This window comes from Dermacentor silvarum, chromosome 1, assembly GCF_013339745.2.
Source record: "Dermacentor silvarum isolate Dsil-2018 chromosome 1, BIME_Dsil_1.4, whole genome shotgun sequence".
Lineage (NCBI taxonomy): Eukaryota > Metazoa > Arthropoda > Arachnida > Ixodida > Ixodidae > Dermacentor > Dermacentor silvarum.
In genome coordinates, this window is record NC_051154.1 from 179549054 (window position 1) to 179574547 (window position 25494).

At 46.4% G+C, this 25494-nt stretch overlaps 1 protein-coding gene across 2 annotated transcripts in view; it reads right to left on the reverse strand.

Annotated features, from left to right (window-relative positions):
• Nucleotides 1-1975: 1975 nt before the first annotated feature.
• Nucleotides 1976-25494, reverse strand: part of LOC119436468 (calcium-activated potassium channel slowpoke) — a 194084-nt gene continuing 170565 nt past the window's right edge. For both annotated transcript variants that reach the window (XM_049657971.1, XM_049657966.1), the window contains 9 exons: nucleotides 23523-23612; nucleotides 14431-14599; nucleotides 13280-13504; nucleotides 12821-13004; nucleotides 11754-11855; nucleotides 11488-11618; nucleotides 10745-10939; nucleotides 9386-9553; nucleotides 1976-7628 (listed from right to left, as the gene is read on the reverse strand). In XM_049657971.1, coding sequence (XP_049513928.1) covers nucleotides 7548-7628; nucleotides 9386-9553; nucleotides 10745-10939; nucleotides 11488-11618; nucleotides 11754-11855; nucleotides 12821-13004; nucleotides 13280-13504; nucleotides 14431-14599; nucleotides 23523-23612 — 1345 coding nt within the window. In that variant the 3' untranslated portion in view covers nucleotides 1976-7547. The remainder of the gene's footprint in view (nucleotides 7629-9385; nucleotides 9554-10744; nucleotides 10940-11487; nucleotides 11619-11753; nucleotides 11856-12820; nucleotides 13005-13279; nucleotides 13505-14430; nucleotides 14600-23522; nucleotides 23613-25494) is intronic.

Here is a 25494-nt window from a genome sequence, read left to right on the forward strand (position 1 = left end):
AAATGCCACGTAACTGGCTAGAACCAAGGTATTGTTGTTTGCTGTCGCTTGGAGATACTCAGATTATTTTTTGCATTCCGTCTAATTGCACAATTAGTCTTAATTAATTAATAAACTCCTCAATTATGATAGATGAAAAGTATGAATAGGAAAATTATAGAGCAACATGAAAAAGTCCCGATACAGCTTCTGTACAGCTACGCGGCATTTGTATATTTTGAAAGTTTGGCTAAGGTTACGTCGTGGGCCACCCTACATACAACCCAAGCTTAGCAAGTGAAACGAAACTGATGAGAGCAGGGTTCATGCGGACACGCGGATTCCGTGTATCTGCGCAAGTGCATGCCCCCCACCCCCTCTTAACTGATGCACTTGTGTAGAGTCCTTTTTGACAGGATATAAAATGACCGTACTAGAGTGAGCCAGGCAGAAAAAAAGAGAGAGAGAGAGAGGAAAAGGTGGTGCGCTAACCGGCTGTGAGCGCGGCTCGTAACCTCCATGGCTATACACTGCACTGGGGAAGAGGGCCTTGACGTCCATGAGGCGTTGCTTCTAGCAGGTATCCTTAGCATTTATAGCTAGTCGGTACACTGAACCGCCGCTGAAAGATTTTTGCTGTGGTGGCAAAATTTTTCGTTCGTTCTCGTGTGTGGTATTCTTCCAAAGATACACGGAGCGCGGCCACTGAAACGTGAATTATCTTTCTGGCGTGTGAGGGCGTATTCATTAACAATGCGTTTGGGGAAATTAAAGAGGGATGCTGAGATGTGTGTGGCTTTGACTTCGGTCCAGGTGTACTTAAACGGAGAGTAGCTAATTATGTCGCGAACCTGGTCATCAGTGGTTACAACATTGGTAGCTCTTCACAGTTTCTCCGCAGTTCAAGCTTGCCTAAATAATTTACTCAGAACTTAGAAAGTAAATGTTGACCTCTCTATGCTAAATGTTACCAGATAAAGCCTTGAGCTACTTTGTAACTCAGGGCTGCTTCAGTAACCCTTAAGTAATTCGTTGCGTCTGAAAGACACCGAGTTAATTAAGTTTCGAAGTACCTTGTGACTCATTGGAAAAAACACAGCGCAAAAAAAGGGACACGAGAGAGCGACACGCACACAGCACTGTGTGCGTGTCGCTCTCTCGTGTCTGTTTTTTTTTTTTTTTGCGCTGTGTTTTTTCCAATGAATCACCAACACGCCCAAGCTTCCACGCTAAATACCTTGTGACATTTAAGAAACGAGGCTAAATCTTAGTTGAGCCAGAACAAAAACGTTAATATGCTGAAGACTGCGGAGTGTGCTGAAATTTAATTAAATATAGCGCTAATTATGGCGCAGATAGAAGCAGGAAAAGGGGAAAACATTAAATATTCGAATCCACTAAACCGTTAATAACGGCTTGTAAATTAAACGTGCACGGTCTAGCAGTCCAAGAGCTCCGCAGCAAGGAAACAATGATTACAAAAAAAGCGAGAGAGATAGAGAAATCCGCGGGTTTTACTTATGAATCAGCTGCAGCGGGATGTGCGGACTCGGTCCTGTGTTTATGCGTGATATGAGTACGCTTGGATCTCATCCACAAGCACAGTGGGCTAAGAAAAAAAAAAAAGAGGGGGGGGGGGGGGGTCAGGGGGGAGGAATAAAGTAGGTCGCGTCGACGCACACTGTGTTCGGGAAACGGATCTTCGAACTGTGACTAGCCGTTGACGCCTGACGTCAGTGGTGTTCTCTTTACGCCTGGCTCGACAAGCTAGCTTATGACGAGACGTGTACGCAGTGACCATGTGCATTCTCTCCTGCTGGCTTGAAAGCGCATTTGGTGCTAAGCCTGCGCGGCGCATTGTTTCGACGCGCTGGACGCGTGCTCGCGGGGCGGGAAGTGCCGGTCCAGGTGTGAAGCAAGCTCTAATATGTTGCTTCCAACAAAGGCACACAGACACGTACAGAAATAAATCATAATGCTGTACAATCATGCAAAATGACGACGGTAAACCAACATTTATTGCAAGTACAACTTAAGACAAGTACAGTGAAGGAGCAACAAAACGGCATGAGGCTGCAAGTGTACTATAGACGTACATCGAATGCAAGAGAGAGAGAGAGAGAGAGAGACGCAGACAGCACATGAAAGGAAAGATGCAGAGTGATAGAGCGTGTGAAAGAATAATCACAGGAGAGACGTTGCTACCGCGAACGTACTTTACAGGAAGAAGAAACTAAAGGAAATAACAAAATGTAGAGGCGTGGACATTGAGAGAGAAGTGTGGTAAGTGTAAGTGGCAGACATGTGGCTGAACGAACTTGAGGCCATTGCGTGCACAATGTGTTCTTCACCTGACTGGGCGGGTGTCCTCGTGTGCAAAGGCTGACCTAAGTTCCCAATTGCTGGTGTTGGGAATTCAAGTCAAGCCTGTGGTGGTGTGGGCTTTAACGCAGTGAAAGGACAAACTCAAACAAATGCACAACACACCAACTAGCACACAAACATGGGAAAATACTTCCTTTCATGTTTATGCACTCATTATCACATGCACCATCAATGCAGCATAATCGCACAGTGGTCTATACTATATGTATACGCTTGGTTCTGTGACGCACTCTCTTCGACGCACACAAAGCTCCAATCGGTTCGAATTGACCGCGCTAAGTTAGGCGGAAATGTGGTGCCCTGTTTCCGCTTCTGTGGAGGGATCTTATTTGGTGGTGCTGGACAGAAGCGGAACCGGGGTTCAGATCGTTGTCAAATCTCTCTTGCTCTTTTCCTCCTTGTACTCGTTAATAAAAGAGAAGGGTCCCAGTGCAGTGGTAGGTAATAAACACGTGAAAAATGCGGTTGGTGCCCAGTCAGGTGAAGACAGCTTACGTGCTTCGCATCTCAAAGGGGGCGCATGTCTGCTACTTACAATAAAAAAGAAAGGTTTAGAGGAAAAGAGAGAGATTTCACAACTAATTTGGTGTTGTCTTTTTTTTTATGTTCAAAGTGCGTCACAGTCACAAAGCAGTTTTCAGGCCGCCATACTCGGTATGCTTATGTACACTTTCGAGAGCTGCAGGTCTGAAGTAGCGAACGAGAGCTAAGCGGAGCGGCCCCCGTGCAGAACGGGTTCAACGATAAACACTACGCAGACCCGCCGGCAGGGTGTGAGAAAAAGAGAGAGCGAGAGAAACGGGGAACATTCACACCGACATACACACCACAACTCTAGAAAACAAAGGCGAGGCAGCATGCTACAGCCGCAGCGGCACACCAACAGGCAAACAACCAACCAACCAACAAACAACAGGAAGAAGAAAAAAAAAAGATTGTGACTCACAAACATTTAAATGCAGATGTTTATTATGCTCGTGGGAGAAACATTTACAAGATGAGTAATCGAGCTAACATTTTTTGGGCCTTGCAGTTTAGTGGGAGAAAATTTAAGCGGGCACTGGTAATCTTCGGGCTGAGAAAACATCGGTAAAGTGAGAACCCTCTGGCTTAAAACAAAATGAACAGAATTAAGTACTGTCCCGAGCACGTTGCGTTCACCAGTCGTGCCGCCCCGCCGCCTAATAAACGTCTGTACGGAGGGTGCCCGAAGGGAGACTGAAACACGCGCAACGGAAGAGAGGATGCTCCTAGTAGTCTGCGCTCGATGCCTGCTGCTGCCAGTCAGCAAGCACGCACAATTGGTGGTCTCTGTCGCTGCAATGTACTTAACTGCAATAGTTGATGCCCAATGTATTCAGCCACACAATGACGGCCCTCGATATACATGCATGTGCGCACGCACACACGGCACGGCGGTAATGATGATCTCATAGACCATGACGTCTTGTTCGTGATCGCAACAAGAGCAATTGACGGTCGGACTGCGCCCTAACAAGGTGCGGGCGCTGCAATGACAAGTAAGCTCGATGGAGGTAAGCGGTGCCTACATCATCCCACTGCGCCCTACAGGCGCCGACTCCGCGTAGCTTATCCGAGAGAATAGCGTATACGGCGCTCATAAGTGACTTCAACTCGCCGACCATTTATCAAATAAAGCGGAAGGAACCAACATATATCTTCCATTTGTTTTTCCTGGCTCAAGATATCGATGTCGACGCGGCTTCGTACAAGAAACAAAATTTAAGCAGCACGATAGAGACTTCTCTGCCACAGCAGTCGTGTTTGAAGTTATACAAGGCGTTATGCGGCTAAGCAGCGCGTAGAATAATTCACCGTAGGCTATACGCACAAGAGCGCCCATCTTGCACTGGCACGACTGTTGGTGGCCGTCAGCTAACACCGTGCCACCTGCCTCGATTTTTCGCCTTCTCCGCGGCACCACGGAGTCTTCAGTGCATACGGACGCACCTTGTTTGTTACAGCCGAGCTCCTGGCCTCGTAGAAAAAAGAAAAGCTTGACGTGTGTGTATAAATATATTTTTTTCTTCATACAGCGTCACTGTACCTGGAAACACTTAGTGCATTGCAGTGATACACGCGTATACAATTACTCGTCATGGGCCGTGTGTACGTTGAGTGCATTCCGTTACTATCAAACTTCGCGCTTCTTCGCTGACAAAATCGTTCTGCACAGTCAATATTGACCCTCAAATTTGCGGAGCGATGTCGCGATTTTTAATATTCGTTAATCCACCGGCGTGAAGACCTCTCGGTCACGGGAGCAAGAAACGCACGGAGCCTTGCGGCATGATGGAGCGTCTCCCACGGCGGGGGTGCACGTCGTACCATACCCTCGGAGATCTAGATCGAACGCGTGTTCACTTTAAAAAAAAAAGTCAATAAACGAAGCTTCGGTGTCGCCGTCGTCTCTTCACTATTCCAATGGTCACAGCGCTTGCGAGTCACTAGACTTAAACTATTCAAGACGCTGGCATACTTAACGCGTCAAGCTCGTTGCGTCACAGCAGATTAACGACGAAGCAACACTGCAGTAAAAGCGGACACACGACAGGCAATCGCGTGGCCAGATTCCTTTAAAAAACAACGAAATGCCATCTGTGGCAGTTGTAGTCAACCGACAATTCCTTTAAGCTTACATGCAGCAGCAGCAGAAGCAGCAGCAGATAGGCCACCAACGTCATGTGCACACGCACGAAAAAATAAAAATAATACTAAGGTATGACAACAAAAGACCGCTGGTTCAGTTTTAGCAAGCAAAATCTCCACAACATTAGCCAAGAGTGAGCATGCACACACAGGTGAAATCGGTTAGCCCAAGTAGTGTAAAATGAGGGCGCCATAAACAGAGCGCAGAAAATGACACAAAGCACACAAATTAAATATATAGTGAAAGCGACCCTTGCTGCTCAAGTTTGACACACTGTCAACGAGAAGCCGGCGCGCTCCCTGGCGCCTCAACTACTCGCTCTCGCGTCACAAAGTACCGAACGGCTTTCCTCTGGGGCATCCACGCGACAGGATAAATGAGCCCCCTCGTGTGTAATGAGAATAAAAAGAGTTTGCAACATAGTATCGTTCAATGAAAAATCACAACATGCATGGATTGTCTAGTGTCTGTGTTTATACCGCAGAGAGACATGTTCTCTTTCTCAGCACTGCGCTGCGCAGTGCCCTACGCAGCTACCGGTAGGAAATAACTCGCCCCTCCACGTACCCTCCCTCGTGTACGCCTCTCGCACCAACAACGAGGAACAAAAAAGTACAGAGAAAAGACACTCCGAGTGAGCTCGGCGTCAAACGTCAGCAGCCTTTTTTTTTTCTTTTTTTCTTTTCGCTTTTTTTTTTTCTTTTGCGTGTACAGGATTTTATTTTCAGGCGGAAATGCAGATCCGAGGGGGGGTGCATAAGGCAAAATACATAATACGGAACCCAAATCGAAAGTTCCGAGTCCCGATTGCAACGGGGGGACGGTCGCTGAGGTGGCCAGCGAAAACCACGCATTGACCGCTAAAAAGAAGGTGCTTACAGTCGGCCAGCGCCACTCCTCGGCCGGCGGCTTCCGGAGCGGCGCGCCGCTCGAGTATCTACGCTTTGTTGTACATTCAGTTGGTCGTTGGCCGTGCACGCGTCGCCCGTCCGCCGCGCAACACCCTTCGCGTGCGGCGGCACCGCCGCAGCGGGAGGGGGGCTTGCCGAGTGGAGCACTGCGTCGTAGTAACTACGCAGCATAGCACGTGATCTTGTCGGTGTGACCTTGAGCTAACATTGATGCGAAACGTGAAACCGAACGTTGAAAAATGTAAGGCTGCATGGAGAAAAAACAGACCACGTCACAAGTTACGCCTCTCGCTTCGGGCCGAATGCACAAGCGGGTCAATGCCCGCTGCGGTGCTTATGTACACTTCTATACACAAAAAGGTATGTTACACATTGTTAAGCCTTCTTCATAGTGTTCAGCATTAACTTGCTCACTTTACAACACTACTGTACACCACGTGCTTCCGCTTGGAAACAATGCAACTAAAGAGATTTCAACAATCTTTGACTCGTACATAAAATATGAACCTTTTCGTACAAAGAGCGCGACGCGGCGGTCGCGTCAGGACGTATGTCAAATGTACAAGCTTTTAACACAAAACAAACACTTGTATTGCAGAGAGTCGGGAACAGAGAAGGACAGAGAAGTAGACATGCAGAGCGAGTGTTGAAACGAGACGTTCGTCCCAAGTCGGACCTCTTGTTTCATGTGTGCTGCGAAGGCAGCGTTGCACTTTGCACGTTTTCAGGCATTTCCAATGCATTCGTTAACCGTGTAGCGACCTCAACAGACGACCCTTGAGTTATTCCTCCTGTGTTCATGCGTGTGTGTGTGTGTGTGTGTGTCTGTGTGTGTGTGCGCGCATTGCCTGGCATCGCGAACGATGGGCACTGCCGACACCACATGCTGCGTAGTGTGTCCTTTTCATTAAGTGGCGAATTGCGTGAGATGCCCCTAGGTTCCTAGAAGATACTTTGAAGATACCTGCCTCCTTGTGCCGCCGACGACGAGTGACAAGGAAGCAGTGGGCTCGACAGGTTGCTGCCAGCTTTGCATGTCATCGTATAAGATCCTTTGTTTCTGGTACTCTCGGGGAACACCTGCAGAGTTCGGGGCAGCCTTTCTGCGTGTCCGTCCTGGGAGGCCCTCACACTGTACGATCAAGAGGCCTGCTCCGAAGGGTGACTAGGTGTAAGGCCCACAAGGGATCGCGGCTGCCTAGAGCACGCATGCGGCAGGTGCCTCCACAGGGCTGCTTAAGATTTTCGTTGTTCCAAAGTCGACACCTCGAAAGAAAAGGAACAGAGAGAAGCCTCCCCCCACAGTGTAATGCCTAACTAAGCTACAAGGCCACTTCTGTGCGTCATTCGGGGTCTCAATGAGAAAAAATCAGCCAAGAAAAGCCCCGACTTCAGAAGCCTCTGCAACGACTTTGCAGTGGGTCAGAGTGCTCCTTAGGATATGTGCGCGGCGTTCGCTGTAGTGTGCAATTTGGGTGTACGGTGTCGGATTCCGTTTGCCCCATCTCCGTCCACACCGTGGGAGGCAAGCAGCAGGGTGGAGTGTTGTCTGTTTAGATGAAGGAGTAAGGCCCGTCAGTCAAAGCGCTACACAGCAGGAGTCAAGAGTTGTCGTCCTTTGGCTCCTCGGCCCGGTTGGGCTTGTACTCCAGCCCGGGGTCGAACTGCAGCAGGACGAACACCTGGACAAAAAATATAGCGCCGATTGGCACGCTCCTTTCGAACATCGCACGTGCACCACCGCTCACGAGTAATGCAGAATGCACGTCAGCCTCAGTCGTTTAGGTGAGTATATGCTTAAACAAGGACGGCATGGATCCAACTGTTGTTTGAAAGGGAAAATTGTCATCCACCCAAATGCAGCACGAAGCTGCAAAGCAAACCCATATGGGTTTCTCAGAAAGCTTGGCAGTTGAGGAAAAATTCGTCCTGCATCTCCTCTCTTTATCTAACATTAACTCGTTTACAGTTCAATGCATCCGCATAGCTTTCCGTGTAATGCTAGTCTACAAATAGAGAGGCGTTCATTGTGGTTTTACGAAAAGCCACCTTATCGCGTTCTTTTCCACGGTTTGTTTGTCTACGTTGTCATGGAGCTCTGTGTACTCGACGACCAGCACGACTTTTCATCGCAAAGCTGCTGTCTTCATATCTTTTCTCATCCGGTCGCCTATAAATGCATGTGCATGATTGCGTTGTACACTACCTACAACACATCGCGGAGTGGAAGATGTTTCTAGCATGGGCAAAGCTCGAAGAAAAGCTTTTGTTTTCAGTATAATGGTGGCATAACCGTCCGATAAAGGCGCCTGTTAATGAGGATGCGCGTCATGACTTTGCTTTACTACTCATTGCGCATCGGAGACATACGCACACATTTAGAAGAGTTATGGTGCCCTGCGACAACGGGAATCATTATTTGTCTGACTCCTTCCTTCCCCTGCGTTCCTGTATTTATCTCCTGTTTGTGACGCACATGACGTTCTTGGAACAAAAAAATAAGAAGTGCGAAGCGTTACCGGAAAAAGGTGTACACAAGAATGGGGACAGTGATTGTTGCCGGACAATATTACACTGTCGAAAAGGGCGTATCGTTTTTAACACGAGCGTGGATTATTTAAACACACGGTTTGACCAACGTCTTTTGGATAGCACAAGGCCAGATAAGCGCGGCATCGTGGCGTCACGCAAGAGTACTGATAGCCCGTACATTGCGATGTTTCGACGATTCGTCACTGAGGGCTTTGTATTGGAAACAATGACTCACTGCCGTCAAGGCTCGAGCATCGACGCCTTATATAAAAGACGTTCATATGATCAAGACCGCCAATGATCCGGCTGAGGAAAGAGGCTTGACGCTATCCAAGGAGTCAGTCGAATATCTCGAGTGACGTCAAAGGACGAAACTTAAGTATAAAGTAAGTATATAACCGCTATGACAGGTGCTAATCTGGTGGCACGTCTGTTGAAAGCATATGCCGAAGCGTGAAAACAGTCCACCGACAATTGTAGCTCTGTTTATGAGAGGGCCGCAGTGCCTATAATTCATTTCTCGGCAGCCGTCGTCATACTGGTGGTGAGCAGCGTCACAAAGAAATAAGAAAGGCCGGAGGGCTGCCACTACAAGTTTGCATAAGTCGACTGATTGAAGTAGTAGTAAAATCACAATGTTCACCTGCCAGGTTTAGCTTCTTATGTCAATTGAATGTAGTACTTGTTCAAGTGTGTACAATGACACAGCCACGCTTCATTGGCAGACATGTTTCTTGCACGAAACGTTCGCTCAGCCCGCGATGGTTGCCAAGTGTTTTTGTTGATTTTTATGGTCTTTTTAATCAGTCGACGGTTATATTTTTGCCGCAGCATCACGCCACCTTGCGAACGTGGCGTCCATGTGGGAGACCTTCGGCCTAAGATATGGAGGGGAGAGGCTACTCACCATGTCCGTCGGCAGCAGGGTGAAGTCTGCTGGGGGGTTGGTGATGACATACCGTTTCGAGGACGCCTCGCCAGAGGAGCTCGTGTCCCGAAACCTGTACAGGCCCACGCAGAGCATTCCGTAGCTCCTGAGAGCCGCTACGAAGAGGTCGCCGTATTTGCCGCCCTCCTGCGACGGCCAAAGTATTTCCACGTCATGAGAGAAACCGCGTAGCCCCTAAGTTTACATAAACGAGGGATCGAATGATGTCAGCTGTCGAGTGTATATATGGCTCTGGCCTCTCGAGGTGCGAGCTACGGTGACGCATATTGAACGTGAGGCAGCAGCGCCCACTAAGCATGGCGTAGTGGTTCACTATCTGAGATTTGCGGGGATAGATCTGTTGAAGTTGTAAGCTACGCCAAGCTGCTTCGGAAATAAGGAACGTGTGATGCGCTGGCTGATCCAGAGCCCTGGTTGTAACGCGTTCTAACCGGCAGCAGAAAAGAGCAAGTAGCAAAATAGCTCTGAGCAGAGTGAAACAAAAATACTTATTGTGAACGATTCCCTTCGCTGTTACCTAACGCAGTTAAATAAGAAAAAAATCACTACTGTGGAGAAACAGCTTTATAACTCTGACGCAGGCGTGCATGCGAATCTAAGTAGTCTTCTATATATTTTATGTAGGCTTCTGTGTTTGAAATCATTTTGAGAAATTAGATGGACAACGGTGTTTCTGAATTAATAAAACCACGGCGTCCAGTTCTTATTATGCAACAGGACAGTACGTCTAGAACCACTGGTGTTTTACTTCTAGAAGCCAGTATAGCTCCAGGTTAGGGCTTTCACTACACAGAAACAGTTTGCCTAAATTTTCTCTCGCTCTCGAATCGACGTAAAATCGAGAGTAATAATCTCATATAGATAAGGGATTAAACACGTCTAGATGATATTGAGAGAGAGACGAATCAATAAAAAGGAGGTCACTCAGACTCGCGTCCTGTTTGGTAACCCTCACGGGGGAAAGGGCGATGATAGCACAAGAAGACATATTGAGGGTATGTAGTGGCGCAGTGGCTATAGATGGCGTTCTGTTCCTGAGCACGAGGGCGCAGTTCACAGTGGTGGCAGCCGCATTTAGATGGGGACAAAATGCAAAAGCGCACGTGTACTTAGATTTAGATGCACGTGATGAAAATTAATCTGGAAGCCTTTATTACGGCGTCCCTGATAGCCCCAGGGTTGCTTTGAAACGTTAAAGCCCATGAATGATTGAACGAATCAATCAGAAATGGACCACGCGCTGGTCGCAGATGGTTAGCTGTTCCGTCCGCACCGAGGTCTTGCACAAAGGAGGTCTGCAGAGATGTGACCACTTACCCCAAACTGAGCCAGGGGTCCGTCGTAGAGGGAGATCTGCCCGACTCTGCACCGGTCCCTGTTGGCTAAGGACTCTGGTGTGCTGTAGCCTCCGCGAAGGCCTGCTCCCTCGGCCAGGATCAACTCCAGCTCAGGGGTTGCGCCACCCGTAATCAGTGACCGTATCAAGGTCAGCGCGTTCGCGTTGAAGTATGTCTGTCGCAGAAGAGGAGGATAGGGCAAACCAGTCTCGTCACCAATTGTTCAAAACCATTAATTAGAATGACACCGGATCATTTAGCCCGAACAAATGTCGCACACGAATGGTTGGTGGTCTAAGGTCCTCGTGCTTGCGGAATTAGTCCTCAGGCTACGTCACAGTTGAAGTCTGTGTCAGTATCTTTACGTGCTAAGTTTAATTGACTGCATGCCAACCTCGTTCAAAAGTGAGAGAGACAAAACATGCAGTGTAGGTCGGCTGGCTGTTCCGCAATGTGTTTTTGAGGAAAAATACATTGAAAGGGGAAGAAGCTGACTATCAGTCTAAGAAGTGGAGGGCCGGATTTTGTAACGTTCCGTTTCATTTCCCTTTTTTTTCCCTTCTCATGCGTTGAGTCGGGTGGCTAATTCCAGCGATAACAGCCGCGCGGCGACGTCCGAGCCACATCCGAGTCAATCACGAAGGCGAAAAGAAGGGGAAATAATATGCATTGTTAGAAAACACGGCCCCGAGAATGCCTTTAGTGAAATAAAAGATTACTCACAGTGCTCATTAATGAGTCGAGCACGCTAACAGCAAAAGCGGTACCGCAGGCAAAGGGTTGCGTTAGGTAGAGCTCTGTGTCTGGATCATCATCGTCGTCCTGGTCCAGAAACTGTACATTTGTGTCATTTACTGCATGAACAAAGAAAGGCAACACTTTAGTAGCAGCCAAGAGAAAGAGAGCGATTTCGGAAGGCAACAAATATGTACTCATCGACTACATTAGTTAAGGCGAAAATTAATGCCCTTCATCTGCGGCCAACCTACCGAGCTCGGTGATTAGAGGCACATTGGCACCATACACAGAGCCTCGTCGTTGCATCACAATGGGACTACCCAGTGGGGAGAATCCCTCAGCACCATTGGGATCTACAGACAAGAACACCATAATTAGAAGGCGTAGGTTAACCCCAGTTCTTAGTTTCAATAAGCATTTTGCCATTATTTGTTAGATTTAATTGCCAGCTGGCTAACTCAATGGCAAGATTGTACAGTCATGTGATCCACTTGAGTGGTTCTGTGAGAAGCAGGAAAGGAGAACGCTCTAAAAAAAAAAAAAAAAAAAAAAAAAAAAAACGTACAAGTTCGCCCCTTCCCATCTATTCACGTCAGTCCTTCCGAGAAATTGAGAAAGGTGAAAAAAAAAAAAACAACGGACTTTAAAACATGTCTTGTATAACACATATCGGTGTTTTAAAGTGCGCTAGTGGCAAGTAACAATTAGGCAACTTCAATGACGCATATTCTTTGTGTTCTTTCTCTTTGTGCAACAGCCTCAGTGCGGCTACACGACTCTGATGCATCTGATGAGATATAGAGTGGACACAATATTAGAATGACGGGGCACACATGGCGCACTTCTAACTGGTTTATTCGACTAGTTTAAACCAACCAACCCGCCCAACTATAGCTGTGCTGATATTTGTGTTGGCTTCCCGTATGCTGTGTACCTTGGCTCCTTTGTGTTCTTGCGTCGGTGGTTCGTTTGGTGCAGATAAAGCACCCGTGTAATATGAATCGCTTCGAAGGCGCATTTAGTATTTATTAGCGGCTAAATTATGGTGTATGGAGATGGACGCGTTTATGGCACTAGTTTCGCGTAGTATAAACACGGTGTGGAAAAAGCATGCACTGAAGCTTTGCTGAGAAAGTAAAAGAAAAGGTAAAATAACAAACAAACAGTAAATAATTTTATAGCCGAGCCCCCTTGGTCCATTGTAAGCACTGAGTGCTCACCACTAACATAGCTACAAAAAGATAAGCCGCGCACCGACTTCATTAGGTTAAGTGCAAGATAAAGTGGCCTATGTGTGAAACAAGAATCGACTACTTACTGTGAGTAAGGACACCTATGGTATCATCAAAGGTCATAGCCTTGATGTTGAGCGAGGCTAGTATAGCCTCTTTGTCAGCCAGCGTGGGATCATCGCTGCTGGGGATCTTTGCAGATAATATCACACACATGTCGCAAAGGTTGATGTTCACCGCTCGCAAGTCCGCTCGACTCAATGGGGAGCCCTGCAAGTAATGAAACAAACCGGCTGTGAGCCAATTTCTCTGTAGAGGCAAAATGCAACCGGTCACTGGAATAATACAAAATTTTCAAGATCGTGAGGGCAGAGACGTGTTGCGTATCAACACGACCTTTCGTTGGCAAGGGTTTTAGTTAAACAGGAAATGGACAATGAGCGAGAAGAATCAGGTGCCCAGGGACTCGAGTTTTGTTAATTACAACCGCATCAAGCAATGGACAAAATGCATGGAACATATAGAAGAAATTAAAAATAACTTACGTTAAGGACAGATATTTTCGGCAGGTTCTGAAGCATCTTCCACTCCCTCCTCAGGTAGTCCACATTGCCGACAATGACAACATGCTTGAGTTCGTGGTAGTGAAAGTTGCTGGCACGAAGTGGCATTACTAAGTTACGCAACCCTATTAGTGGAGAATCGGGATCAGCAAACAAACACACAACCACATGGCCGTTGAGCACAGTCATTGCCGCCTGGTTTCGATCCTGGAATGAGAACGAAAAAAAAAAAAGATCGCCAATCATTCTTTGCAAGACCTTAAACCTTACTGCTATATGAGTTTCGTGATGTAGGTGCACGTTAAGGGTCATGGACACGAACAGTCACGCGCATGCGAGGACTAAAGCTGCTTTAGCTCTTTTTTTTTTCTTTTTTTACATACACAGTTTCATGTCTAAAAAAACTTCGGCTTAACTTGAACAACATTTCCTTGAAGCTTGTAATATCTCCGCACCTTTGTGCATCCACAGCAACCGCTTTATTTGCCTTTAGGTCACCAAAGTCTTGCAAACTAACTTGCCTTTGTGCGCAATCGGTGCGTTTACATAACATGTGTGAGTACCCAAGCGAGTGCACAAAACGTTCAATAGACTTGGTTGGTGGTTTGTGCGCTCAGCGTACATCATTTGTCACGTGCCTTGAAAGTCAGGGAGACCATGCAGGCAATCCTGGTATTTCTCCTCTATAACGTGTCCATGCGCTCACCTCCTCTCGTTAGTGCGCCTTCGCGCGAGCTCTCTTGTTCCTCGCGAGCTGTGACTGCAAAAATTGGTGCGCTCTGCCTTTTCCGCAATAAAAAAGCAAGTAGTGCAAAGGATAGCGGCGTGACACGTGTGGCTCGCAGTCGGCTGCTTTCGGGCGGTAGCGTCAAAACAGAGACAATGCTAGTTTCCACCTGTATGTCTATTTTGCTGTCCACAGATTGGGCCTATGTACTGCGGGGTGGCGATATAGTCCCTCGCATTTGATTTTTAACAGTAACACAGTGCTGTTAGTTCGCTTCCTAAAATTCGCTATACAGTGACTCACTAAGCTACTTTAGCGCCCTATCTCTGCCAGCATAGTCAGCACGCATGTACTGTACCGCGCTTCCGGAACCTGCAGGACAGGCGCAGAGAGTAGCGGCACGTACCAGTATGCAGTCCTCGATGGGGCGTGCCGAGCACCAGTGGAACATTCCAGTGGAGTCGTACTTCATCTCGGTCTTCTCGAAATCCTTCGCCTGATCGTCTGACAGGCCCACTGGGAAGGGCTTCTCGTTCTGCGAGTTCCCGGTGCCATTGGTACCCCGGCTCGTGGGCCTGTGTGGCGGGAAGAGCGAGAGAAAAGGGCGCCCACGGAGAACGGGCCACTGCAGCTCACGACGAAAAGGGGCCCTCGAGGGCGTGCATGCAGTGTAGGACATTGTCAATGAAAGTTGGATAATCATAATAGTTAGAATTAACGACATAAATAATTATAGTACTCCTAACGAGGTGGGAATTTCTTCAATCAGATAATCGATAACAATCATTCATTCTGTAACGAGGCCCTGCAACACCTTTCATAGACGCGTCCGTTTTTACGGCAGAGAGTAAATTACATACAGGCTTTTTTTTTTTGTTTTTCACCTGCACCAAAACTATAAATTAGGGCGCTTTAAATGACGGTAACCTTATGTTTAGCATTTGATGTCGAGGCTGATAGCCAATGGCCAGATTTAAGTTCCCAGACTCACGACAACACGCGAGCGCGTTATTATGAACAGTTGCAAGCTGCGCACGGCGTTTTCTAAAATCTGTCGTCTGTGTCAGTAGGCAGCGCTTTTTCTAGGTTGTGACTCAGTGACAATAAATAAAACAAAACACTACGTAGTGCTCAAAATTGCGAAAAACAACGCATAAAAGCGTTATTGCCAATTCTGAGGCCTGTACATCACTGGGACGCTGTTTCGGCGCCCTGGACACGAATGATAACGTGATCACACGGACATCATTTGAAGTGGGAGAAGAAGAGCATGGTGGAATGATACTGCAAGTGTTACGAGGGTTTATGGGAGGAGTGTGCAATGGTGGTGACGACATATTTGTAGAAGAAAGCGTCCAGGGGTACGAGTGACGCCAGGCAGGGACTCGCCTCTGTATCAACTCGCCGCCGGTCCGCGACAGCGCGCGTGCTCGTGCGGCGCGCCTCTGTTTGAGAGCCCGCGTCGCGCAATCACGCGCGCTGGTAGAGCCCTTTACACTGCGCCTACATGCTCTATACTCGAGAACGCGTGTGGATACGTACAGGATTGCACAGCACACTGAGTGTTAAGCACCTGCTCTTTCTCTCGCATGTATTTGTTCCTTTGCGTCGCGACATTTGTCGTCGAGGGTGCGTCGGTTGCAGTTGCAACCAATTTCGTCGAAATGTAACTATTTATATCGAAGTTAACGTGGTATTGCCGAGTGAACTTGGCCAACGGTATTTGCGGCGCAGTTTTGCGCAGACACTGCAAATATTTTCATTCGGCCTGGATGTCCCGCAAGTGTATTTATACGACACCAGGAGGACACATTATCAAACGCTTGGACTAAATTATGAGGATAAATTGGCCAATCCATCACAGCTATCACCAGTACAACTTATTGGCAGGTTACGGAGAGGATGGGCCCATTTTTTTTTTTTTTTTGTGTCGGGTGTCTGGCTCTCTCTCTCCTCTCGACATTGCAACAACATTGTATCCTGGCCCGTGTTGAGCGTGTAGCACCCGCTGAATCCGGTCAACTACGTGCAGCTTTGTTGCGCATGTTGAATTATACATTGAAATAAATATCTAACGAAATATTTTTTTATGAATTGCTGGTATAGAGAGTGTGCTCTCCCGTCCAAGAAAGCCTGCCGATGGTGGATGTACATACATTTTCAATGAAACATCTGTGTGTATCCTGACGCCACTGCATCGACGAGCTACTGCGAACACTTACAACGCTTCAGTCAGCTAACGGAGGTGTTGCAGGGCCTCTTGATAAACTCTTTCACAAGAGACATAGAGAGAAGCTTAGTTTTTGTGAAACAAGAAAATGATTGACCAACAGCGCAGCAGCGCCGTTCTTAAAAATGTTTAAGCACAAGTGCTACATTTAAGACAGCTGTACTCAGTATGACCAAATTACATGTTTGACAAATACAGGAAAGGTAGAAGAGGAAGAAAGAAAAGGCATTCGTAACGAGGAAGCGCCGTCTACGCAGGATACTCAGAACAACAAGGGGGTTGGTGACAAAGAAGACAGAGGCACGGCAGAAAAAGGGAAAGACGAATGCCAAGGTAAGTGAAGCACAATAGAGAGAAAGAAAAAGCTTGCATAAGGTATGCACGCCAGTTAGTAACTGTACGCGCAGAACTGTACATTTGCACGCACGATCATGCGAATAACTGATAAGTGGGCACAGCAGATACACAAGGACTTCTAGAACTACAGGCGTGTAGCCGCGGCGCACTGCGCTCGCTCGCGCCCAAGACAGTGCAGCTTCAATGCACACTGACTAAAATGTTCATTTCGTTTGCGCGCAACACTGAACGAAACATAACAACCGCTCGCAGAAGCGGCCAGTCACTGCCTGTGCACGACCACCTTTTATGTCACCGTTAAAAGCCACGGCCAATCATCGTAATAGTATCCCAATCGAAAGCGTAGAGAAAGCTAATCTATTTCCGTTGCCTAACGCAAAAGGCTGTACTTTTTCTTTCGGAAATGGTGGTGAGAAATTATTCTGATTTCCTGCGATTAATTAACTCAACTGCACAGCAAAGTTCCGTGTTTGTGTGACAAGTGTAGGTTAACACTTGTGGGTTTTACGTGCCAGAACCACAATCTGGTTATGAGGCACGAGCGGCATCATATCGCCAGACATAATTTGAATATGTTTAGGATTTCAACTCCCCCCCCCCTCCCCCCACCTTCCCAATTAAGGCTAGCATAAATCGCATGCAATTGTGTTAAACCGTGCAACGGAGTTAGGTTAATGAGCGAAAGCCTAAGGTGTGATAGTGACTTGTCTAAAGATAAATGCACATTATGGGATAATATTGTTAATGTAAAAGTAAAATGTTTGCTCTACAAGGAAAGAGCATTACCACATCGAGTGAACGAGAAAGAAAAAAAATATCGTGAATGCTGATGTGAATGTATTTCAAAAAGTAACGGCAAATTCGATGTGCTGACACAATTATTTTGACAAGACGTCGAACCAATATTTAATTTTAGCGCCCGATTTATTATCAAATTGGTGTGTAAGCATGCACAATACTTTTAGACGCGCGTACACATTTGTGTGCCTTCCTCTCGACAGTGCGGGATTTCCCTACTAAAACGTCATCTTTGTGTGAATTGCGTCAGGTTTTACATCCCGCGACTATTGAGATCTGATGAGTTCTCTCTGCTGCCCAATGAGACAAGGAGTTGCATGTACCGCAATAATCTACCTGGTGTCCTTGGAATACAGCGAATCCTGCCATCTATCGCGAGTTGTCACTTGTCAGTGCACTCCATAAGGATGCGTCTTCCATTCCAGGAAGTTTCAAGTGCCTGGCATGTTTGTTTCAGTAAACATATCTGATTTGCCGGTTAGATTTTGCAAGACCCTTGCATAAGCATGCGTATGTGCGGTGAAGATCTACGAGAGAAAAATCACTTTCTCTAAATTGCGGCCCTATGCAAAGCCCGTGGTGGTTCTAGGGCAGGGTGGCACTACGAGGCACGCCAGATTTATAAGAATGCCATTTGCACAAAAATGACATGCCACTCTTTAAATTCGTCACCATGTGGACCTTACACTTGATTGATCGTTTCTATCTATTCAAATAAAGGATAGCACCATGACTACGGTACGATAAAATAACTTGGAAGGGGACACAGTTCACATACAGCATTCGACGCCGGTTGACTGTTCAAACTCCATCAATGAGAAGAGCGTCTGAAAAAGAGGCGCTCTTCGTGCTCTTACTATTTTCCCCCCTTTTCATGTTGACGTGCTCGGCTCCCTTATCTAATAAAACGAATGAACGAATACCACTTAAAAAAGACCCTGACTCTCAACCTTCTTTTTGTGATAATAAAAACAGGTATATTCGGACAAGGCCAAGTTTCTTTCTTTTTTTTTTTTGAAGAGATCAGCAATCGGCAGGGTCGTTGCACGCCGAAGTCTCAGGACCGGCGCTACGCAGTGCTTTTAATGCGTTAGCATTACGAGTTTCAAAGTGGGAAAAAGGGTATGTGTGTTAAGCGTGGGAAGCCGCTTGGTATATATATATATATATATATATATATATATATATATATATCTGTTCCGGACCATTGTCAGTGGCAATTCGCCAGAGGCAGGACGTGTGTCGAGTGAGATCCTGAACAACACTTTGCAATGTGGTGAACGCGGTTGAAATCATGAATCTGGGGACTCAAAGAGGTGCGACGTAATCCTCATGCATTTGTCTCGTGTTTACCACTAAATAAATCGCCACTGAATGTTTTCTATTCAGGAATCAACGACACAAAAGTAGCCATAGAACGCCATGCAACCTAGCATGTGTCAAGTTTTTTCTTGTGCATGCCTCGAAAAGCGAGGACAAACAGTGCTTAATCTAAATAACCAAACAGATTAAAAAAGAAATAGCCGAAATGTTATGTACGAATGAGGCTCGGTTTTTGTCGATCTTATAGGTCGTCTTGCTCACCAACGTGAGCATTTTCGCAATTAGTTAACATGAATTTACGAACTTTATCTGCCTTAGATGTGCAGAAGGCCGTAGAACGTGAACAGACCGATATCCATGTCAAGTTCTCCCACATCAGCACTACCGTGGAGGCCGCTGTAATTGCAATATTTAGCGGGTGACAGTGATTGGAATGGTTGGTAGCCTTCGGTATGCAGGTGACGGATACCTCCTTGCGTTTATTCATTGTGTAAAATATTAATGGATGACCATCGGAGCATTTCGCACCGTGTGGGCAAAGAACGCCGCAAAAGTTAACGGGAGAAACGCGCATTGTGCACATTGCGGCTGTACCTTAGCAGCGTATCTAATTTGTACCTTAGCATAGCTGTAAGAAATGCCGGGGGAAGCCACACACGTGCGTTCTGAGTGCGGTGAATCAATCTGCTAAGAAGCTACTCGCAAGAACTTCGAAAACTGAAATCCAGCAATAGCAGCAAATACGACTTTCGCTTACCAATTGGAAAATTGGAAACTCCTTTTGGAATGACAGCGTTTCCTTGGATCCAACCCATTGGGGAGCTTAGTTTGATGCCTTGTGACTTTACCGGCCACAATTTCATCTTAGTTTCAGCTGTAGCTTCTCTGCGCCGTCAATAATGTCTAAGATAAGCGGACAGTCGAAGATGAGATACGCAACCTTACAAGCCCGAGAGATAAGTATATGAAGCAGAAATTGTGTATGTCTCCTAGTATCCTTTTACTTCCTTCTGTGGGTAGAACATTGCGAATGTTAGTACTATTTGATTGTCGCCAGTGCATAGAACTTTTTTGTGCTTTTGTTTTTCTTGCCCTGCGAAAAGGAGTAGCCGCGGCGCCAATAATTTGGCCAACCACTCCTTTTGTTTCATTTTGGAGCACGTTATATAGAGTTGTATTATGTCACATCTTGTTAAACATAACCTACTGAATATAAACCAACATGGCTTTCGGCAAGGTCTTTCTTGTTCCACGCAACTTGTGGAATTCACACACGACTTGGTACTAGCAATTGACAAAGGCAAATAATTGATTGCATCTTTCTAGATTCCTGAAAAGCGTTTGACGTTGTGGCTCATGATCTACTTATTAGCAAATTACACGCCTACAAATTAAACAAAAAGGTAATTGCATGGATATCTGAATACCTGTCAAATAGACAACAATCTGTGGTTCTCAACGGCATATCGTCGGATCTTGCTGCGGTGACCTCTGGAGTGCCCCAGGGCTCAGTTTTGGGGCCTCTCTTATTTTTGTTATATATAAATCATATTACTAGAGGTATTACGTCGACTTTCAGGATGTTCGCCGATGACTGTGTGGTGTATAGGGTTATTGATAGCGATTCTGATTTTTCTTCTCTTCAGAGTGACTTGGATAGCGTTTCATCTTGGTGTGCCAAATGGAAAATGTCACTTAACGTTTCTAAATGTTTAAACATCACCTTTACAAGGAAACATTCACATAAGTCATATGAGTACAAAGTAAATGGCGTTACCCTACGCAGGGTTAGCGAATGCAAATACTTAGGTGTTTTGTTTACCTCAGATTTAAGATGGAACAGGCATGTACAGCAGATTAGAAGAAAGGCGGCACGTAAGCTGGGCTTCCTACGTCGAAATTTTGGCCAATTACCTAGCACACTGAAAGAACGACTATATTTTACCCACGTACGTACGGTACTTGAGTACGCGTGTGTTTGTTAGGACCCTTATACTGGTGAGTCAGTTAATTTACTTGAAAAAATCCAGAATAGGGCAGTCCGATTTGTATTGGGAAATTACAATAATAACCCCAGTATCACTGAAAGCAAGCGTAAAATTCAGTGGCAGGATTTAAAGGACAGAAGAAAAAACCTTAGGCTTAAATTTTTTCATAATATATATTATTCTAAAACAGGCATTGAAAGAGAAAAGTATATTAGGCCACCATCGTATATTTCACGCAGAAGGGACCATAACTTGAAACTTTACGAACTTCCTTTTAAAGGTGATGCCTTGCGATACTCATTTTTTTTTTGTCGAACCACGAGGAACTGGAACGCTCTTCCGTCAAATATTGTAGGTATTGAATCTAATGATGAATTTTACCGCGCTTTGTGTGTTTAAATTGAAAAACAATTTTTGTCGCGATTTGTATACCCCCTGCTGTAATGCCTGCAAAGGCAATGCAGGTACCAAATAAATAAATAAAAATAAAAATTTTAATAAAAGCAAAAGGACACCACATCTGTGTGGCGATGAATGTGTAATTCATACACATACGTAGCTGATGTGCAGTTTACGCCAAAGAGAATTACTGCTGCTCTCAGCCCTAGTGGCCCACTGTGCATTTGGTTAACCCCAATTGACATATTTTCGGATTTTTTCATTCTTACCATAAAGCGAAAAGGCGAGAAATCCGAGAACCCCACGAAGCAGAATTTTTGCGTGCTCAGCGCGCCTGGAATAGCGCCTTTCTAGCTTTACGCGATTCCAACATACCATCAGCATACCATCACCTGTGGGAGGCTCATAAATTTTATTTGAAGAAAAACGCAGTCTGAGCTAGCAAAAAAATATAGATTTTACTATTTTAGCAAGGCTACCTAGCATTTTTCTCGGTGGTTCCTTTCGTAAAATTCAGCGCCTGCCAAGGTTGTTTTCGGAATGACATTTGAGAAACATTTGAGCAACGACGCTGATTGGCCGAACGCATTGAACGGCTTGTAGAGGAAAATAGCCCGCCAGCCTCATTAAGAGAGAACGGCAGTTGTTGCTGAAGGTGCTGTTTTCCGGCAATGACATTCGCAAAGGAATTCGCACCTGATGCTTCAGAAAGCGTTGGTATTGCTGTAAATCTAAAGCGCCTTCGATTAGCAGCGGCGCGCAAAGTAAATACCGACATGCACGCGTTAAACTCTTGGCGACTCGTTCAGCGCGCCAACGTTTTGCTTCAGTGCCTTAAGCCGCAGCTTGATTAGCGGGCGCGCGAGATCATACTAAACTCAACCGATTTTCGAAGTACATGATTCCGCTTATTACACGACCCATCTCGTCTTTGCTACGAAACCGGTGCTGGACTGTTTTCCTGGACTCTCATCCATCACCTGTAAATAAACACCCCTCATCCGTAACAATATATTGCTGCATTGCAAATATAGCGCGTCACACCATTGCAGTCTAGAGGCTTCGTCCGCGGCTCTTGAATAGGCGGCTCACAGAACGTAAACAGCTCAAGCTTTGCTGCAAGGTAGCCGCGAAAATAGGAGCTTACAACCCGCTTTAGTAGGTAAGAGCCGAAACAAATGTACCCAAAGTCGACTTCGAGTCGTTCAATGATCATCACATTGTATCCCCAGCGCCACTATGCTACGGAGGTTAAGAAGGCTCCTCTCCTGTCATTTTCTTCCAGAGCCTTCGGGCGCCAAGGACGCAGTAGATGACCCACTACAGCACTCGTATATTCAACTTTGGTCTGGCTACCGTGCTGTTGGGGTACTGAACTTTTTTTCAGGGTGTGCAGATGAGTAAGAAAAGCGCACTACAAAAATGTTCCTGAGAGCTACATTTTCTAACAATGACGACAAGGAAAGATCAATGTAAGAAATTGTATTGCTTGTGGAAAAACAGCAGAACTTCCAGATTATGTTGTTTGTAACTTGCAGAGGCAACAAATGTCAGTTTTTTTATTTTATTTTAGCCTTTCCTTTCTTTGGCAAACTGTAAGCGCAGGCGGCGATGCAAGGTTAAGCGTTTGCTTTCGGAGCGTTGCATGCAGTGTAGTAGCGCATGCAGCATAGCGTAGAGATTATTTCTGGTGTGGCAGTTAACTACAGTTCGCTTAAGATAGAAGGGCATCGTCCGCTGTCGTCTGAGGTTAAGTAAGTAAATAAAAGAGGCAGTCTCGGTGCTTGGAAGTTTCAGGTCTTATATTACGCGCCGTACGGTCGGAGAAAGAAATATGGACAGATGGTATATGCAAAACAACAAAAGAAACCTATCAGTGCCAAAAGCATGCATAAGAGGGCGTGGCACCAATAAATGAACTATGACATATTTGGTAACTATGTTCTGTCACCGCCAAGAACACCTGAAAGCTTGTTAGGACTATGCCCCCATATACATTTCAGATGCCCGTGTACGCCAGAGTGGCCCTGCCGGGGCAGAAGCAAGCAAAGAACACACTTAAAGGCACGCCATGGAAAATAACCGGGATTGCGCTTTCGCTTGAGCGTTTCTTTCGTAGCTGAGCAGCTAGATGTTCTCTAGGTGTCTGTCGTGTTCCCAAGTGCGGCCTCTGCGGACCTTAGCGTGGCGAGACTGCAGAAAGGCATTCGGACAAACGACTGGCCGGAGCGGTTGAGTAAGCATTCATAGCGTGAGCGTCATGCGTGCGTCGCACCTCCACAGTGCACGTACAAGACAAAATAGAAAAATAGGGAAGCAAGGAGCGAAGGGGCCAGCAAAGGGGCTGGGAGTCAAACGAAGGAGAGATAGATAGAAGAGAGAAGTGAGAAAAGGAAAGCATACATGAGCTTTTTGACCTCATAGGCAAGGTGTAAGCCAGCAAACATGTCGGGCGCAGCCGTCCGCGTGACGTGGGAAGTGTCAGAGACAGGACTGCAAAGAGAGGGGAACATACACAAAAATCTGCTGTGAGGTGGCCGCGAGTGCATTCGTACAAGGCTGCGCGCCGCGTGACTGCTACATACACACACACGCGCGCGCGCAGTGCGAGTGAGTGCATGTACACGCTCGCTTCATCACCGAACGGCCACTACGAGAAAAAAGAGTGCATCCCAGTGAGGAGAAACAAATAGAAAACGAAGCGAGCGGAGAACCCCCCTCCCCGCTTCTTGTCGCGCCATCTCACACACACGCAAGTGACAGTGAAAGTGAATGAGTGAGTGAGTGAAAGTGTGTGGAGAGACGCTCGTGCGGAGAGGTGCGCAAGTTTGAGAAAGGTTGCGGCAGGAAAAGAAAAGTCGAGTGTTCGAGAAAGCGGATGCTGCTGATGCGGTGATTTGAAGAGAGACGGGCGTGCTTCAAGGCATGTGAGAGCGCCCAGTTTGTTTCGGTACCTTTTCTGCACGCCTTTGCATCAGGAAAGAAATGTGCCTGAAAAGTGCCTATGAAAAGAAAAATAAAGCGCTTTGCACAGACGGACAAGATAAATAGTGGCGCCAGTCTTGCATCAATACGTCGACCGCGCTCTAGAGGATGATGGCGAGCAGCGTCCCAATCTTGATAAGGAAAATTACTTTTTCCCCCGTTGGTCTTAACAGGACACTGCCGTTCTCGAGGCGAAATTTACAAGCTTCTTGAACAAAGACAACTAAAGAACACGTTTATGACAATTATCCAGTTTATTCATGTTTCAGTATTAGAATTAACATTTGGTCAACAAGGTAACCAGCGGGGCTTTTTGGCTTTCATTTGAAACCCGCAAGGCAGACGACAAGCTGTCACGGTCATCTCCTAGCTAGAATACGAGTACTTGCGCCTAATTGGTGGAAGGTCTAGCCCAGCAACGTCTTACAAGCGCAGCTTGAACCACCGTGGCTGCAACTAAACGCTTGCCTTAATTTTTGCAATATTACTTGAGCAGATTAAGCATCCACTACGGTGGACAATGCTTGGTTACCGCAGAATTCAGCAAGACCGCAAGCATTTTAATGTCGAATTTGCTGCTCTCTTTCAGCGCTTTCTTTAATGTAAAATCACGAGAAAGGACATTTACAGCAAGCTACATTGGTTGAACAAGATCAGTTTAAGTGGTCCTGTCGCGGTCCTCTAGCACGGTTTTCTAGCACGATTGGGAATGATTATGGCTGGTGGTCGCTCTGTGGCATTGAGAACCTGTGAAACTAGCTCCTGTGACGCCTGAAACTGGTCAGGAAAGAGCTCTTGAGTTTTCTCGACGCTGAGGAACTCGGTTGGGCTGCACCACACGCCCTTCCCAGTGCTCTGGCGATGACTGTTCTCGAATTTGAATTGAGATAGCACAGTCTCTCAACAATGGTATGTACACTGTTGCTTCTTTAGAAGTCGTTACGAATATGCTGAAGCATTTATGAACACTTCTTTTTCTTGACCACTCGAAGCTGATTTTGACCACTCGAAAAATGATTTTGCTGTGGCAAGATGAAAATCTGTATTGACCAAGCATGTTAGGTTGGGAGACGCTTATTATTCACGCATTATTAAATGACTCGTGCTTTTCGCCATTTTGTCCTCAAGCACGATGCCTTTTTACGCCTCAGATTGCCACAACAATGACGCCCAGCAGGTGATGACGCAGTAAATTCACTTACCTGTTTGTAATACAACAACGCGATGAAATCAAGAATGCTTGCCTCGCTGATGCAGGGTGTTTCTATTCTTGACTGCCAAATGAACTGTCTTTTGCTAATACTTCATCTCTGCGAATAACTTCACGGTGCATGTCTCAGTACAGCATACTAGTACGTATACTGCTCGCTCAGTGGTCGTGACGCTCACA